Source organism: Molossus molossus, unplaced genomic scaffold (genome assembly GCF_014108415.1).
Source record: "Molossus molossus isolate mMolMol1 unplaced genomic scaffold, mMolMol1.p scaffold_m16_p_5, whole genome shotgun sequence".
In the NCBI taxonomy this organism is placed as follows: Eukaryota; Metazoa; Chordata; class Mammalia; order Chiroptera; family Molossidae; genus Molossus; species Molossus molossus.
The window spans coordinates 61,872,037-61,889,982 of NW_023425388.1; the positions used below are offsets into that span (position 1 = coordinate 61,872,037).

At 55.0% G+C, this 17,946-nt stretch overlaps 1 protein-coding gene across 1 annotated transcript in view; it reads left to right on the forward strand.

Moving 5' to 3' along the window:
- Positions 1–17,946, forward strand: part of ITGB5 (integrin subunit beta 5) — a 126,229-nt gene that overhangs the window by 105,819 nt on the left and 2,464 nt on the right. Inside the window, exons 11-13 of the mRNA XM_036243683.1 lie at positions 9,307–9,529; positions 14,010–14,113; positions 17,229–17,348. Of these exons, the coding sequence (XP_036099576.1) occupies positions 9,307–9,529; positions 14,010–14,113; positions 17,229–17,348 (447 nt within the window). The remainder of the gene's footprint in view (positions 1–9,306; positions 9,530–14,009; positions 14,114–17,228; positions 17,349–17,946) is intronic.

A 17,946-nucleotide genomic window follows, 5' to 3' on the forward strand; every position in this document is an offset into this window, starting at 1 on the left:
TAGAAACATCAGTGAGAGAGAAACATGGACCAGCGTCGTCCTGCAGCCCCCTACTGGGGATGGAGCCCACAAACCAGCCTTGTGCCTGACCAGGAATGGAACTGGTGACCTCTCCGTGCACAGGACGACACTCAACCAACACTGGCCAGGGCCGTAATTTACATTTTAGAGAAATGATCGAGGGGGCCACATAGGAACTGACTTGGGGAAGGGACAGACCATAGAATGGGAAAGCGACCAGGAGGATGCTAGTGTCCAGATGAAGCTTTCAGCCCACCTTAGTGACAGGAGGTTATTGTCAGGCCATTTGGGGCCTAAAGGATAAACTCACACTCCTCGGTCTAGCATTCAGTCCCGCTTCCTCCACAGTCCTCCCTCCCTTCCTCCCTTTCTCTTTCCTTCCCTCTTTCACGTCTTCCTTCCCTTCCTTTCATCCATCTACTTATACGTACAATGTACATACATATGTACATAGTACAGTAACCCTGTATTAGCCCCCTTGTTACCCATCTCTTCTTTTCAGACACTTCCCTTACAGGCTGCCTACTCGCTCTATTCATCCTCACAAATGAACTTATGCTTTTTTTGCTCCCAAAATGCCTCTCTCTTCTACCACTCCAAAACCTGTAGCCGAACCTGGCTCTTCAGACTTCTTTCTGCTGGATTCCTTTTCCCCCTTTATTGATTTTAGAGATAGAGGAAGTGAGAAGGAGAGAGAGATAGAAATATCCATGAGAGAGAACATCGATTGGCCACCCCCTGTATGCTCCCCACTGGGGATTTGGCACACAACCTGGGCATGTGCCCTGAACGGGAATCGAACCAGCAACCTCCTGGTGCATGGATCGATACTCAACCACTGAGCCACACCAGCCAGACTCTGCTGGACTTTGAACAGTAGTATCAGTGGTGGAGGAATCTACTGCCCTTACTTTACAAAAGATAAGAAAATAAATGGCCCAGAGTGATTTGCTGATTAGTGATAAAAAGCCAGTCCTGTGGCTCTGGTGGTCAACAGTTAGAGCGTCAGCCTGTGGACCAAAGAGTTGCAAGTTCGAATGCGGTCAATGGCATGTACCTCAGTTGCCATTTTGTCCCTGGCCCTGGTTGGCGGCCAATTGATGTGTCTCTCTCACATTGATGTTTCTCTCTCTCTCTCTCTCTCTCTCTCTCCCTCTCTCTCTCTCCCCCCCTGTCTCTCTCTCTCTCCCTCACCATCTCCCTCTCTCTCCCTCCCTCCCTCCTACTCTCTCCGAAGATAAATGGAAAAGTATATTCAGGTGAGGATTTAAAAAAAAAGCCAGCGTTGTGGATAGGTGTGTTGCACGTTTTTAACTATACCACACCCTGGGTCACCTTGAACATTTATCCTATGTGTTGTTAAATCACTTAATCAAGGCTAGATTATACTGGAGAGACAGTATGTATAGTGGTTAGGAATGTGGGCCCCAGGACCAACCAAATAAATGACATTCAAATCCCAGCCCTGACTCCTACCTGCTGTGTGACCTTGGATACATTACTTGGCCTTTCTGTGCCTCATTTTTCATATCTGGGAAAATTGGGGCAATCATTATACCACTACATAGGGTTATTGGGAGGACTAATGAGATAATCCAAGCAAAACGCTTAAACCTCACATTTCTCTGTTGCACCTTTACAGAGGACGTCCCCAGTCCTGGGAAGCCGACAAGTAACTAGCCCTCTTTTCTTTTCATTTATCTATTTATTTATTTTTACTTTTCTTAAAAATTATTGTTGAAAGTATTATAGATGCCCCCCCCCATTGATCCCCTCCTCCCTGCACCCACTCCCCTCCTGCTTTCCCCAAACTAATGTCTGTGTCATTGGTTGTGCATATATGCATGCATGTTCTTTGGCTTGTCCATCTTTTCTTGGTGAGGAAACTGGACCACTGCTCAGAGCAGCAAGCAAGTAGCTGCGACTGCACAGGCACCACTCAGAAAGGGCGTCCCCAGCCGAGCCGCTCCACGGAGTTTCCGGTGCAGGGCAAGGCCTGGACTGAGCTGGTCAGACACATTCTGCACGCACTGGATGCAGGTTGCCGTGTGACATGAGTGCTGTGCTCTCCTTGCTGGGCGGAAGTTGCCTTAGTTGGCAGGTGCTCCGGTCAGTAACGCATCCTTGGCAAGCCAGCGTGGTGTTCACAGGCTGAGGAAGCCTGTGGCGAGGACAGCAAGTGTCAAGAGTGACTTCTTTATTGCCCTGGGGGTTTATTTAGTTTCTGCTGAGGTGCCTGGAGCTAGGCTAGGATTCCTTATGAGGGAAGTGGGAATCTGTGGTTTTTACTCTTTGGGGACCAAAGCCAGTGCGTGGAAGGGAAAGATAAAGTGGGAGGGGCACATTCCCACAGAGACACTGGCCATGCTGGGACACTCCAGGCAGAGGGCCTGTTGTTATAACAACAACCTACTTGTCAACAAAGAACCAGGAAAAGCACTTCCTAGGAGGGAGTTCCCTCCTGTTCGGAAGCCCAGAGAGGCCAGACCCTTTGCAAACAAGCCTGTGTATGTGTTTGGCCACAGGGGTCAGCCCACGTCTGGCTTTGGTTCTCCAGGAAGATTTGTGTGGGTGCCATGAGGCTCCCTCTGCTGTGTGTCCACAGGCTCAGAGAGGGGCTCCGGACATCCCCTCTGGATGCTAAGAGGCAGGGCCGTGGGGTGTGCTCCCAGGGGCCCTGGGTGCCACGGCACCGTGACCGGAAGCACATAAAGCTCTGGGTTGGTTTCCTGCTCTTTTTAAGCTGGTTCTTGGAGGGCTCTGGGAGCGGGGCCCAGGGCTCACCCAGAGGTGTCCGGAACACAGACGAGACCGGACTTCCAGCGACAAGGAAATGGGCAAAGGCTTTCCAGGTGCCGTCCTCTTCTCGGCACCAGCCCGCCTCCCGTTCACATGGCTGGCCCGGTTCTGAGGGGAGGGGACAAGGGGCTGTGAGGAGAGCAGGGCAGTGAGGGAGGCAGACACTGAGGGAGCAGGGGTGTGATGAGAGGAAGTGATGTGACCCTGTGCGAGGGGGAGGGCGACCGGACGTGAGGAAGGAGAGGGGAGCTCCTTCCTGTCTCAGGAACTGAGCAAGTCCTGCCCTTCTCAGCCCTCTGCCAACCCGCTGGACTCCGGAGGGGACGGAGCTGCCACCGTGCATTCCAGAGCTGGACCGGAACTGTTTTTGGACCAGCTGCTGAGAGCCTGTAGGGACGCCCAGGGTCACATAGCCCTGCCTCAAGGCATCTAGCTGTCCCTTCCTGCTGAGGGCCAGGTCTAGCCCTCGCTCCCTGACTGCACTGCACATTCCCCAGCACACTGGCACACGAGGGGAGCTCCCCACCCAGGCTGGGGCCCCAGGTGTTCTCCCCTCAGGCTGGGTGTGGAGCAGTTAACCTTATGGGAGCTTTTAACCCTGAAAGTCTGATCTGATCCCAGAAAGTGCTCCTCCTCCCTCCAAACTGCTAGAAGATCTCCTCCAAGCCCCCCCCCCCCCACTGTAGCCGCCATGGTGGTGGTGATGGAGAGAGCTAGCGTTGCCCAGCACTTACACAGGCCAGCACCATGTGCTTTAGACAGACTGAGGGGTTGAACTCGCACAACAGCCCTACAAGAGGGCATTTTTATCAGCCCCATTTTAAAAATGAAGAAACCAAGATCCAGAGGGGCTAACCATTCATTCCTGCTGGTAAACAGCAGACTCGGGAGGCCAGCCCAGGCAGTCTGACGGCAGAAGTCTTGTGTCAACCACTACACTCCACCACCCCATTTTCTTCTTCTTAAATCCTCACCGGAGGATATTTTTCCATTGATTTCTAGATAGAGTGGGAGGGAGGGGGAGAGAGAGAAACATCTCAATGTGAGAGAGACACATCAATTGGTTGCCTCCCGCAGGACCCCAACAAGGGCCAGGGACTGAACTGCAACTGAGGTACGTGCCCTTGACTGGAATCGAGCCTGCGACTCTGGTCCGAAGGCCGTTACTCTAACTGCTGAGCCAAGCCGGCCAGGGCCACTGCCCCATTTTCTACGTGTGCCCGTGTACCCAGCTTTGTTCTTCTCCACCCTTCACGTGCTGTAGCAAACAGGCCCCTCTTCATCCTCAGCTGTGCAGAAAGCTCCACCCCTCTTGTTCCCGAAATGGATGGTCCCTAAGATCGTTGCTGGGGCGAAGTGGGGACGCTGGCCTCCTCCCACACCCCCGTCAGTGCTCGCCTGGGTCCTCAGTGCTCCTTCAGGTCTTTGCTTTCACCCCCTTGAAGGCCCCCCTCCTTTGAGGCTGTGCCCTCCCACTGCGTGGTCCTCGACCTTTCACCATCTGTCACTGACCTCCAGGTCACCCCTACCTTCCACCTCATACTCGCCCCTCTCTCTGAGTCCCACTGTCCACTGCATTTCCCTGTGTCAAGCTGTCCACCACACTGGTCCCCAAGTCCCTTGTCCCAGCAATTGCAGCCACCACTTCCCGAGCGCCCTGGTGCCAGACACCATGTGAGTGTGTTGACTTGCAGTAGTGCCCCTAGGTCTAACCATGTTCTCATGAGGCAGGCGTCGCCCTCATTGACAGATGAGGAAACAGATCACCACGCAGGTTCAGGGGCTCGTCAAGGCAGCATAGCGAATGGGGGGGACAGGCTTGACCGTGGTTCCAGCAGGGCCTCGCGGCCCTGCACGCAGCTGATTGCGACCGTGAACTCCCGCAGGAACTGAAAACTGGCCTCAGCCTCAGCCCTCAGCCTCAGCCCGCTCGCCCTCTCCCGTCCTCCTGCTACGTCTCTCTGCTGTGATCTCTGTAGAGCTTGCCGTTCACTCAGTTCTTCATTTCCCCCCAAACATTCTCTCTTGCGAATCTTTTTCTTCAATCAGAAGTACGCGTCAGTATATCCCATCTTCAAACTCCCGCCCTCCTCGCTCCCCTCGGCCGCTGAATCTGCCCTCCCGTCCACTGACTGACGACAGCCAGCGGCCACTGGAGGAACTGCCCTTCCTGAGCTCTGCAGAGCTCTTGCTGGGCTTCCTCTCCCGCCCCGTTGGCTTCCAGGCCACTGCTTCCTCCCTTCTTTCTGGCTGCTCCTTACAAGCGTGCTTCAAGGGCACCCCTTCCTCTAAATATCCCGCTTCCTGCTTTATGAAAGAAGACGAGAGGCGCGTCTTGGCCCCCAGCCCACACAAGCGCTGTTGTGCTGAAGGAGAGCTGCTGAATTCTGTATAAATAGGCACATTTACAACTTCCTGTCCGTTTAGCTATCAATCATTCTAACAAAGGTAGTACTAATAATAACTTGCACATGTAGCAATTCACAGCTCACAAAGTACTTTCGCATGCCCTTCAGTACCCCTATCTATGTGTAATGAAAATATTTTTATGTCTGCACAATATTAAACAGGCACCATTAAATTCAACTCACTTTGCCAAGGTGTTGGAGCTATCATTCTAAACGAGCTTCGTTTGGATGGGGAGGCATTGCTTAGTCCCTCTGTGTATCTTTAGCTAGGATCAGTTTTCCGCCCCCATTCAGGTCTGCTGGTGATTGACAGGTAATTGATCCTTGGGACAGGGCCTAATGAGCCTTGTCATTTTAATAACACCTGCTCCTAGGGTGTCAGGAGAGGCCACAGGCTGACCAGAAGATGTGGGGGATCCGTGCATGCAGGTTGAGCCCTAACAGAAGGACCTGAGACATCTGGATTAGGATGAAATATGACCAGACCTACCTAGTTTTTGACACTCTGTCTGGTCATGCTTTCTAAAGGAGACTTGGAAGATTTAGACGGCAAGTACTTGTATCTTGTGGTAGAACCTACTTGGGGTGCAGGGTAGGGGAGGATTCTGAGGCCCCGCCCAGGCTCACGGGAAAGGAATCCCATGACTCCACAGCACTGCTGCCGTGGGTGTGACGGAGGACGCAGTGGCCTGTGTCACGCCTTTGCTGTAGCTGCTTCAAGCTTTTCTGCAAGGCGATGAACAGACCGAACCAGAGCTACCAAGGGAGTCACTGAGGACAAGCATTGAGGTGGTTTCAGCCATTTCCCCAAGCGTAGAGCCCACAGTTTCTTTCCCGTTCGGCCTGCTGGGACTTTGCTTTGGAATCGTCAAATAGTTTACCTCCAAAGCCACACGGATAAGGATTTTTTGTGTCTCTCAGTGGCTCCCACTTGCTTTCCCACCCCACTGAAGTGGGCCGGGGTGGGTGCTCTGTCCACTTTCTGGGTTCTTTGCACACTGTTCTTTCTCGTCGTGTCTTTGCTGTGCTCAGGTGTCGTGGGAGGCTTTCGGGAACAGCTGTGTCTCCGGCAGTGCGTCCTGTTCCCCTGTCAGGTGACTCCCGCTGTGTCCGTCCCGACTCCTCATTCTCTACGTCAGCCCCAGATCTGGGGCACCCTCACCTGCACTGGCCTTGGGCTGGGTTTTGGAGCTCTGGGGCCTGCACGTATCAGGCGTATCCAAAGTCTCTGCGTTTACCTGCCGATCAACTGTCCTGGTGGCAAGTGCAGGCACCTCTGCCTGGTTTGCCATCGTTGTCACTTAGAGGCCCAGGCCCACGGGGAGCAGCAGGGTCTCCGTTCAGCACACACACTTCGACCAACACCCGGCTCTTCCACAAACCCAGCTCGTCCAAATCTTTGACACTGTGGAATATCGTGTCAGGTTGCAGTGGGATAATTTTATATTGCTGCCAAAAACAGTTCGAGCAGGAAGAAAACCAACACTGACCATGCCTTTCACTTCATGCACTGTGCTCTAAGGGACGGCGTGGCGTACAAGCCACCGGAAAGTGCCAGAGCTATACCCAAACCACCCCTGAAGCGCACTGGTGTCTGCAGCGCACGTGTTAAAAATATGGGTGGATGGATGGATGGAGGGCTGGGTAGATGGGGATAAAGGAACAGGTAACATACTAATGGTGAAATGTGGGTGGTGAGTAGATGAATGTTCACTGTATAATTCTTTCAACTTGGCTGCTGGTTTGGAAATTTTCGTAATAGAATGTTGGGGGGGGGTTTACCCCCGACAGTGAACCATGTTAATCTAAAACAGGCTCTTGACCAGTGTGGTCCCTGAGGCTGGAGAGTGAGGGAATTTTGCTATTGGAGCCGTTTCATTTGGGAAGACTTCCTGTGGGGAGTGGTTTCCTGCCTGCCAGGGCTTGAAACTGGTGCTGTTCATGGACGATGGAGGAGAGGGCTGCAGTCCTCCTCCCAGGGGGAGCTGTGCACCCTCTGCCATTCCCCTCCCCCACAGTCACACTGCACCGCACAGCCTCCTCCCGGCCAGCCTGGCTCCCGCCTCTCCCGGAGGGCGGGCTGCGTGTGCTCGGCACCGCCTGTGAGGTGGGAGGGCGCGCGGCCCAGCACAGCGTCCGCTGTGGCTCTGCGCCCTGGCCCAGCGAGCAGAGGCTGTTGGCCTGGCTGCTCCAGATGGCCTCCCTGCGCCTGCAGAGGCTCGAGCTACGGAGCCCACAGAGAGGGCAGGGGCACAAGGTGGTGGGGTGAAGAGGCTCTCAGAGGTTAGGTCCGGGCCTAGGTCGTGGGTCGCACTCACTGGTGGTCTCACAGAAGGTGCTGGGATCCAACTCCCAGGATGACGACTCAGGTGTGGGAGTGAAATGCAGGGCCCGCCTTTCTGGTGCCCATCCACGCCTCCAGGCCCCTGCTCCTGCTCCTGCGTAAGGGGGTGCTCAGTGAATGCACATTCTTGATCCTATTAATAGCAGCATTAAAAAAAATAAAAATTGAGTGCCATTTATAGCACTGCTTTCAGCCTCTGTTAGTGTAGCACATTGAGAATCCACTAACTGTTAGGCTCCTGGCCCCCTTGCACATGGCACTCTCCATGCCTGTCACTGCCTGTCGCATGTGCACACACACCCACTTACATGTACATGGTTGGTGCACACGCTCACTCTCACACATGCACTCAGTGCCTGGTGCACACACTCTATAATACATACACTCACACACATGCCTGGTGCACATGCTCTGCCATACATATACTCGCATACATGCCTGATGCACACACATACTCTTACACACTCACACGTGTGTCTGGTGCACATACTCTCTCACATGTGCCTGGAGCACATACTCTCTCACGCATGTACTCACACGTGTGCCATTGCAGATCTCTGTCATGCATATACTCACACACACTTGATCCTCTGAGCTGAGTGCTTCCCTGCCCTTGACATCTGCAGAACCTTGAGGGGATGCCTAGCCCTTCCCCCTGCAGGCTCTGGAAGGGGTCCCTCCTGTAGAGGGGAGCAGGGTGAATGACCCTCAGCTGGTTCTCGTCTTGGTTCCGGTCCTCTTTCCCCCTGAGAGGCAGTGGATCCTGGAGTCAGACCATGGACCTGGAGCCAGACCCCCTAGTTGGCGTCCTGGCTTGAGGGCCGCTGGCTGCATGACCTTCACCGAGCTGGTCCATCTTTCTGTGCCTCAGTTTCATCACTTGTAAAGTGAGGAGGATGACGATCCTTCCATCCAAGGTCTGGAAGATTCAGCCGAGTTTACACAGAAACCTGACGCGTGTCTATGAGCGCTGCTGGGTGTTAGCCACCGCTGTCCCCGTACCTGCCCCTCAGTCACCTGCTCAGGCGCGGGTCCAAGGCCGGAGCCAGAGCTCAGCATCTCACCAAGACCAAGGGATGACAACTGTTTTAGATCCTAGTGTGCTGTAACAAATGCCCACAAGCTAGTGACTTAAAACCAATCTGTTCTTTCAGCTCTGGAAGTCAGAGCCCAGAGTCTAGGCTGCAGTCAAAGTGCCAGCACTCCCTGCAGAGGCGTCTGGGGGCATCTCCTTCCTGCCCTCCTGTCTTCCTGCGTCCCTCGGCCGCTGGCTGCCTCCTCCTTCAAAGGCAGGAGCACGGCCTCTCGGTTCTGTGGGCCCATCTCCCTTTGCCTTCGCCTCACATGCAGGGCCCACTGGATAATCCGGGAGAATCTCCCCATCTCAGAATCCTTCCCCAATTGCTCTGCAAAGTCTCTTTTGCCATATGAGATGATGTTCACAGGCGATGAGGACGTGAGTCACACGACAACTGAGGCAGGAAGCGCTCTGGGTCCTGCTCCTGTGGCACGGCTTGGCCGAGTTCTGGGCCTACGCGGAGCACGGGCCCAGACCCGGCCAGGCCGCACAGCTGCCCTGACCTCCCTGGCAGCACTGGTCCTCCTGTCTGCCCACACGGACTCTGAGGGCACAGTGTCTCGTTCTGTTGGGTCCCGGTGCCTGGCACATGGCAGGCTCTGGGTGGTTGGTTTCGTGTCCAGGCAGGTGCTGATGTGCTGTGTGTGTCCTTTCAGGACATGGTGAATGCCACTGTGGAGAATGCAAGTGCCATGCGGGTTATATCGGGGACAACTGTAACTGCTCCACAGACATCAGCACATGCCGGGGCAAGGAGGGCCAGATCTGCAGCGACCGTGGACTCTGCATCTGTGGGCAGTGCCAGTGCACAGAGCCAGGAGCCTTTGGGGAGACATGTGAGAAGTGCCCGACCTGCCCAGATGCTTGCAGCACCAAGAGGTAATGGTCCCCACCCACAGCCCCTCCCTCCAGCTGCTCACCCCAGACCAGGCCTGTGTTCTAGCCAGTCAGCCCTCAAGGCCGGCCAGCCTCTCACTCCCTCGCTCCACCCTGCTGGGCAGCAAAACTCTTACTAGCATGAACTAAAATAGCATCTTTGAGATTCTAGTTCCATGGGGATTTTGTAAGAAAATAACAAAACAGAAAAAACCCGCCCTGGCCAGTTTTGCTCAGTGGTTAGAGCATCAGCCCGAGGACCAAGGAATCGCGGGTTTGATTCCGGTCAAGGGCATGCACCTCGGATGTGGTTCGTCCCTGGCCCTGGTCAGGGTTGTGTGGGAGGCAACCAGTCGATGTGTCTTTGTCGCATTGGGGTTTCTCTCTCTCTCTGCCTCTCCCTCTCTCTCTCTATCCCTCCCTCCCACTCTATCTGAAAATAAATGGAAAAATGTCCTCGGGTGAGGATTAAAAAAACAAAAATCCAAGACTGCTATTTTATTGCTAAACAAATTTAGAAATGACAAGATTACTGAGTTAAATGAAATTAAACGGTTTTGATACCAAAACAACATCTCAGAACCATTCGTGTGCTGCGGAGCATTTCAGAAGGGGACTCTGTGTGCACTTAGATGCATCTGCTTCCCTCCCCCGTTTAACATCTTCCAAACAGTGTGTCGGGGGAGATGTGCGCAACACAAAATGCGATCGGGAGGTAAACGGGGCAGGAGGGCACCTGACCTCGTTAGGGCATGCCAAGGCACACTGCCGCCGCGGCTGCATTTTCTGCTCCATTTATTCAGACAGTGGACGCTGGCCCTGTGCTGCTGCTGAAGGCACGATTGTCTGGCCCGGGCACCGGGCCTTCTCTGCCTCCGAGGGGTCACGTTCCCCAGGCCGGCCTCCCCATGGCCCGGGAGAGGGAGTTCAAGAAACCAAGGCGTTCCGCTGCCAGGAAAGCAAGGGCAGTTCCTCTGGAATCTCCCTGGAGGAAGAACCGCGTCCTCACCATCCTTGCCAAGGGGCCAGCAGGGACGGAAGCAGTGGCACAGATCATCAGAGACAGATAGTCACACAGCGGTGCTTCTCTGTGGTTGGAGAACGCAAGTGTGCAGCGTTCCCTTGGCAGATTTCCCTCCCAGCGTCTGGCTCAGGCTGGTGCTGAAGTGAGTCCATGCTCCCTGGGCCTGCCGGGGCTGCTGGTCAGCCTGTGCTCAGAACGTTCTGGATGGCAGGACCCCGGGTTGGACACTTGCCACAGACAACCCAGGCATGGGTCATGGGAGGCTGGCTGCAGACCAAGAGACAAGATAGACAGGGCCAGATTTTATGTTGTGTAACTGGAGGGGCGCCGGGGAGAGTAAGGGAGAAGAAAAACAGATCCACTTTAGGCCTGCAAAGAGTGGAGAAACAACAGAAATTCAGAGAGAAAGAGCCCGGGGCGCGGGTAGGGTCCTAGATCTGGAGCCCAAAGAGCTGTGGCCATGCGGCTGGCCGTGTAAACACCGCCACTATGTACGTTTTGTGTTGGAGGGAGGTGCCCTCCCCCAGTCCCAGCAGCAGACTTCTTGGAGTATATGTTCCCAGTCCTAGGGGCACACAGAGTTAGTGGGGTGGGGCCGAGCTCGGACAGCACACGTGGAACCAATCAAAGCAGATCAAGCCCCTTTCTTCCCTTCTGGGGAGCAGCAGGCAATGCACCGTCACAGGTCGGTTAGGAAATCCCAGGGCAGCAACCCTGGCTTTACGTGTTTAAAGCATCCACTTCCTAGAAGACACAGACGCGATCATTTATTATCCATTAAGCATTTATTACCAAAGGAGCGAGGAGAGCGAAGAGACGCTGCAACGGAACCTTCTCACTTGTTTCTCGGCCACACTGACCCTCTCTCTTTCATGGCCTAGTTGCAACTTTTTTTTTTTTTAATCCTCACCCGAGGACATTTTTCCATTTTTTGTTTAGATACAGTAGGAGGGAGGGAGAGAGAGAGAAACATCGACGTGAAAGAGACACATCAAGTGGCTGCCACCTGCACGACCCAACCAGGGCCAGGGACAAACTGCAACCGAGGTACATGCCCTTAGTGGGAACCGAACCCAGGTCTCTCTGGACTGCAGGCCAACGCTCTAACTGCTGAGCCAAACTGACCAGGGCTAATTGCAACTTTTTTAAAAAGTCCCTTTGCTAGTGACTTCTATCAATCTGATGTTCTTCTTGCTGCTCTGCCGAGAGCCACCATGTGAATGCCTTCTGTCCCCCCTGGGTTTCAGAGCGGCCAGTCTCTGCTTTCTAGAACTGACCGCACGCCCTTCACCTTGCGTGCGTCCACATTGAGCCTCCGCTGATTTCAAGGAACAGATTCTGTGCAGAGTCCTTCTCACAGACCAGACTTAGTGAGTACACGACGGCCACATGTTGCAGGTTTCAACCCACTATGACTCTCAAGTCAGACTGATATGTCCACAGGGGTAACAGGGAGTGTTTCCCAGCAGTGGCCCTGTGGCTTCATGACAAGATGCAGATGGAGGGCACAGTGAAGCCCGGGGCAGGGGGGACCCAGAGCAGCCCCCTCTGTGCCATGTGTTAATCCAGGAGGTTGGAGGGGGGTGGGGAGCTGGGTCACCCCTTTCTGCACTGCAGCCAAGTCTCACACACTGGCCCTCCGAGCTGTGCTGGGGGCAGGGATGCAAACCTACCAACTTGTTCGTAGCTCCAGAAGGTTTCCATGAGGTCACTCCTAGGCCAGTGGACTTTTTGCAGCCAATTCTGGAATAGTTGAACTCTTAAGCATATAAGAACCCTCTTGAGAAAATTTATCCACTTTCTCTTCAAGCTCTAGTCACGTGCCCATTCCTCCTTAATGATCAGAAAGTGGGTCAGGGTTTGAGAGGGTCGTCTGCGCTCCGGGTGCCTGGGTGCTGGACCCAGCGGCCCTTGACTTCCCCTTGGCCTCATTTCCCTCACCTGTAGACATAGGGGCCTGACGTGCCGTCCGAGCTCCCTTGCAGTTCTGCCCAGTCTGCCGTTTCTGCCCTGGACATGCATAACTGGCCTCTTAATCTCAAGGAATTAAAAAGGCGTGATGATAATAAGGGCTCTGCACTGTGATTGCACACCCTCTGTCTTTTGCTAGAGAGCTTTCCAGGTGCACAGCCCCTGGGGGCCCCACAGGCCTGTGGGGAAGCAGGGCAGCTGACCCCCACCTGGCTGAGGCTCTGCAAGGTCACCCTGAATTCCGGTGCCAGAGCACAGCTCTGGAGTCCACCCACTTGCCGGAGGGAGCCCCTGTTTGGGGGGCTCTCGCCTCCTGGCTTCACAAAGTCCCTGAAAGTTCACAGTCAGCTGGTTGTTTTGCCTCCGCCCACTCCCTCCTGGAGCCGAGCTCTCAACCGTTTATACTGTTTATACTGCCCCGTTCCGCAGTCCCGGGGGGCAGGGCTCCTCTCCCTCCGCAGACCTTCCGGACCTTCGTCAGAGCGGGGTTTCTCCGGCCTGGCACCCTCAGGGGTCCTGTTCTCCCCGATGTAACCGAGGTGGATGGAAACTTTCTGGAGTTGGGTTTGACCATAGAAAGTATAGATACTAATTGTTAATTGAGCATCTCAAGTAAGCATTTTGCACAATATCTGATTTAAACTGTTGGCCTGAGGTAGGAGGAGAAGGTCTCAAAGTGTCTCCTTATGGCTCCTCACCCTTTTTCTCCAGGCCTCTGTTGAATGTGGTTCCCTGGGAGGGCTGCCACCTGTAGCTTCTACCAGAGTTGAGTGTAGCTCAACGCACCGGTGAGGGGACAGCAGGGCCTTAGGGAGCCTGCCGGGTGAGCTCTGTCAGGGAGGGGAGGGGGCGAGGGCCTGAGAGTTTCCAGGCTGGTTCTCAGCTCTCACTGTTCATCTGAGCCCCAGGGGCCCAGGCTCTGCCCCAGAGATGCGATTCCATGGGGTGGTCAGCCCAGGCAGTGACATTTTGTTTTCAAAGCCCCCCTGGAGAATCCAACATGCAGGAGGGTTGAGGGTCCTGCCCTGTTGGTGACCAGGGGGTGGGGAGGATCCTGGGAATTGGGGCAGTGTGGGGTCATCAAGCACCGGCCATGGGTGTGAGGACCCCCTGCGGCCCTGGGATCACAGTGTCTATCACTCGGGAACTTCTTGCTTGGAGCGGACCCCTCCATCGGGCGTGTGATGTACCAGATGCAGATCACTTGGCTCCCGGCACCAGGATGCAAAAAGTCTGCAACCTGCGACTGACACATAGACCAGGCAGGGCTCTGCACTCACACGTGTTCCTCCAAGAACCCTGGGGCTTCCCTGCTCAGAGCCACCAGAGGGGCAGAGCAGAAACACTCCCTGAAGCCAAACATCTGAAGACAGGCAGTAGTTAGAGCCTTGGGACCGTAGGAGGGCTGGGGTTGCATTTGGGGGAGCTCATCATATGTGTGGAGCCACCACACAGCGTCTAACAACATTTATTGCCTCTTTTCCAAAGAGATTGTGTCGAGTGCTTGTTGCTTCACTCAGGCAGCCCAGCTGACAACCAGACCTGCCAAAACCTGTGCAAAGATGAGGTGATCACACGGGTGGACACCATCGGTGAGTGTGCAGGGCAGCCACGGGGAGCTGTCCACTTTGGATCTTACAGACACACACAGATTTTCTCCCCTGTGGGATGATCTTCAGGGCTACTTGGCTGGGAGGAGGGTGGTTTCAGTCTTGAGTGAAGAAGCATGACTGTTGCTCCCCAAGAGGATTTGGGGAACCTGTGCTCAGGTTTAGGTTCCAGGGTATAAGACCTCCTTGTTCATAAGTCTGCCCCATCATTTGAGCCCAGTCTTCTCCCAGGCTCCCTGAGAAGTTAGTATATTAGTTAGAATAAGTAACGTTAGCTGCTATAATAAACAAGCCTCAAACCTCAACGACAACAAAATATGTCAGTTTATCACTTACAGAAAGTCCAGTGGAGGTGGCCCTGGCTGACAAGGCCTTCCATGCGGTCATTCAGGAGTCCAGGCACCCTCTCTGCGAGGTCCCTTCTTCCTGGGGTCCTCTCAGTCCTCCCCATTGAGTCAGTGAACAGGGAAAGGCAGAGTGGAGGACCACGTGGGGATTTAAACGGCCAGGCCTGGAAGTGGTGCACATAACCATCCACATTTCATTGCAAGCGTGGCTGGGAAGTGTAGTCCAGCTGTGTGCCTAGGAAGCAGGAAAACCGCAGCTGGTGATCGAGTAGCAGTCTCGGCACTGTCTGGCCTCCGCCCAGCACAGCTCTCGATGCGGCAGGCAGCAGAGAGGGCGGAGCTCTCGTTCAGTCCGATGGAACCCGGACTGAGTGATGCCCTGGCTCTGCCCCCGTTTCTGCAGACCTCGCCCGCTCCCTGTCCTGTCTCTTGCCCGGCAGCTTACTTTCAAGGCTCTTCTCGCTCTGGCCACTTCAGTTTGACACCATCCCTCCATCCCTCTGCCTTTACCTCTGGACAAATGGCTCAAGTCCACCGCTGACTGTGAGCCCCCCGGAGGCTCAGACAGAGGGACCGAGATGTTTGCTTTTTAGCATCTTGGGGCTGCAGCCATAGCTTTTCTAGTACAGCCATGCTGTCCAGGCTGAGCACATATCTTAGCTCTAGGAGCATGTAACTAGGCTTAGAATTGTTCTGGAACATTCCATTTGCATCAAGTCAAACTGACCCTGTGTTGGAACCCTCATACACTATCGGTGGGCATGTAAAATGGTGCAGCCACTTTAGAAACAATTTAGCAGTGTCTCCAAAGCTAGACATAGAGTCACCATCTAATCCCACAATTCTACTTCCAGGTATATGCATAAGAGAATTGAAAACCTAGGTTAACGCAAAAGCTTGTACCTAAATGCTCATTGCAGCATTATTTATAGTAGTCAGAAACTGGAAACAGTCCGAGAGCACGTGACCTGAGGAGTGGAAAAACGAAGTGCGGTCCGCCTGTACGGTGGCTGTTCCTCAGTCGTGAGAGGGGCGCAGTGTCAGTCCACACTGCAGCATGGAGGAACCTCGAACACAGTATGCTAGTGAGAGGCTCCAGCCAGAAAAGGACATAGATTGTGGGACTCCATGTATATGACATGGCCCAAGTAGACAAAAGCAGTCGATTGTAAGCTGCCAGGGACTGGGGAGAAACAGGAATTGAGACTGACTGCTAACGCGTGTGGGCTTGCTCTTCGGAGCAATAGGAAAGTTCTGGAAGTAGATAGTAGGAATGGTTGCACAACATCGTGAGTATACTGGACTACTGAGCTGTGCACTCGAGGGCTCTGCATCCGAGGCCCCTGGCTGGCAGCCTTGCCCTCGACCTTGACTCAGCTGCTGCAGACTCCTAGCCCAGCCGCCTGCCTTGGCCCCTGCTTGCCTTCTTTGTAGACTTCCTGTTCCTGCTCATCCTGATCCTGACTGAGCTCTCTGCCAAGTCGTGGCTCCTGAGTATGTCATGTGTGCAGCCAGCATATTCCCCGGGCACCCGACTGTATGCCAGGGCTTGCGCTGCACGCCGGGCCAGTGGAGCTTACCGAGTCCCATCTTCCCGGCCCCTGTTTCTGTCTTGGTTCTTAAAGCGGAACAGCGGGTTCTGCTTGCAGGTCTGGGGCAGTTGCCCCTAACTAGATGCACGCAGTCGGGAAGGACGAGGCCTTGCCTGCCCACGGCCCACTAACTGGTTCGCTTGGAGCAACTGCACCGATCATTCATCCACCATTGCTCCACGGGGCAGGTTTCTGTTTGAACTTCCATTTACCCTTTCTCCTCCTCCTCCCTGGCTTTTACACACACACACTCACTCACTCACACTCACACTGACCAGCCTTGTGACTGGGGGCTGAGGGGAAAGTCCACATACACACACACACACACACATGTTCACACACAGACCAGCCTTATGACTGGGGGCTGAGCGAAAAGTCCAGGCCTTCGTGTTTGGAAACCACTACATCTGGTTGAAACCACTATATCCAGGTTGAAACGTGTTTGTACAACAGGGTCACAAAGGCCAGAGTGAAGGGCCTTCACGTCAGCCAGGATCCTGCGCCATTCAGGCCCCGCGCCCTTTCCTGGTCACTCAGCTTCCTCTGACTCACGCTCGTCCACAGCTCCTTCCCTCCAGACACCGAGGACGCCCTGGGAGGCAGATAATGCCTGGACGGGGCTTTACACCTTGACCGTGGGGTACAGCTGGGGAAGGGCCTGGTCAGTGTCTGGGCTCTGTCTCGGGGTGCAGGCACCACTGTGGGGACCAGTATTTTATCCAGATGCCCTCTTCTCCTGTGGGTCTTTTCATCTCACATCCCAAGGAAGAGCTGCCGAGGCTTGGCCTCGAGCCAGCGCTGACGCATGGATCCAGTGACCTCGCACTCGGGCCTCACAGGGCACCAGGAGGGCTCTTCCTGTCTCCACCCCTTCACTTCCACACCAGTCCCACGTGCTGGTCCCGCCCCCTTTCATTTCGCTCCCCCACAAACAGCGGTTTGCAGGTCCTGTCCTGCCGCCGAGGGAACTCACGTCCTGGAGCAAACTCCATTCAGTGCCGGGCCTGCGTTCTCGATGGGAGACGCTGAGCTCGTTGCTACAGGCCTCCCCTGCAGGCCTGTCTGCCCTGCCTTCTCTGAGGGGTCAGGCTCCTGCTCCTCTGGTGGGGTTCAGGGTTGCTCAGAGACACACGGGACATTCCTGCTTGGTTCCCCCAGTGAAAGATGACCAGGAAGCCGTGCTTTGTTTCTACAAAACCGCCAAGGACTGCGTCATGCTGTTCACCTACGCAGAGCTGCCCAGTGGGAAGTCCAACCTGACGGTCCTCCGGGAGCCAGGTGGGTGAGGGCCGGCTCGCCTGCTCCCCCAGGGGCTCGTCCGACACCACTCCCTGCTGGAGGCACTGACCGGCCTCTCCTCACCCCCGCCCGGGCTCCAGGGGAGGAGCGTTACAGTTCCTTAGAAAGATCAGGTCTGAGGCCACCCTCCCTGACTCCTAGAGTGAGAAGGGAGATGGTTGCATATCTGGGGACCCATTGCTGGGGCATAGTTCTAGGGGGCATGGGCCTTAGAGGAGATGGGGCCCTGCCCTGGGCACACATTGTTGGGGCAGCTCTGGGGGGCATGGGCCTTAGAAGAGATGGGGCCCTGCCCTGGGCACCCATTGCTGGGGCAGCTCTGGGGGGCATGGGCCTTAGAGGAGATGGGGCCCTGCCTGGGGGCATGTCCCATCCTGGAGGAGAGAGCACAGGTGAAAGTAAGCACAGAACACACTGCAGGGCTAAGGGTTAATGGTGGGAGCTTCTGGGCTCTGCAGGGAGCGCACAGAACCGTCTGGGCTGTGAGTCTGGACGATAAGGGCCCATGAGGGACGACAGGGGCCCATGAGGGAAGATAAGGGCCCATAAGGGACGCAGGCCAGCGCTTGCCTCGGGG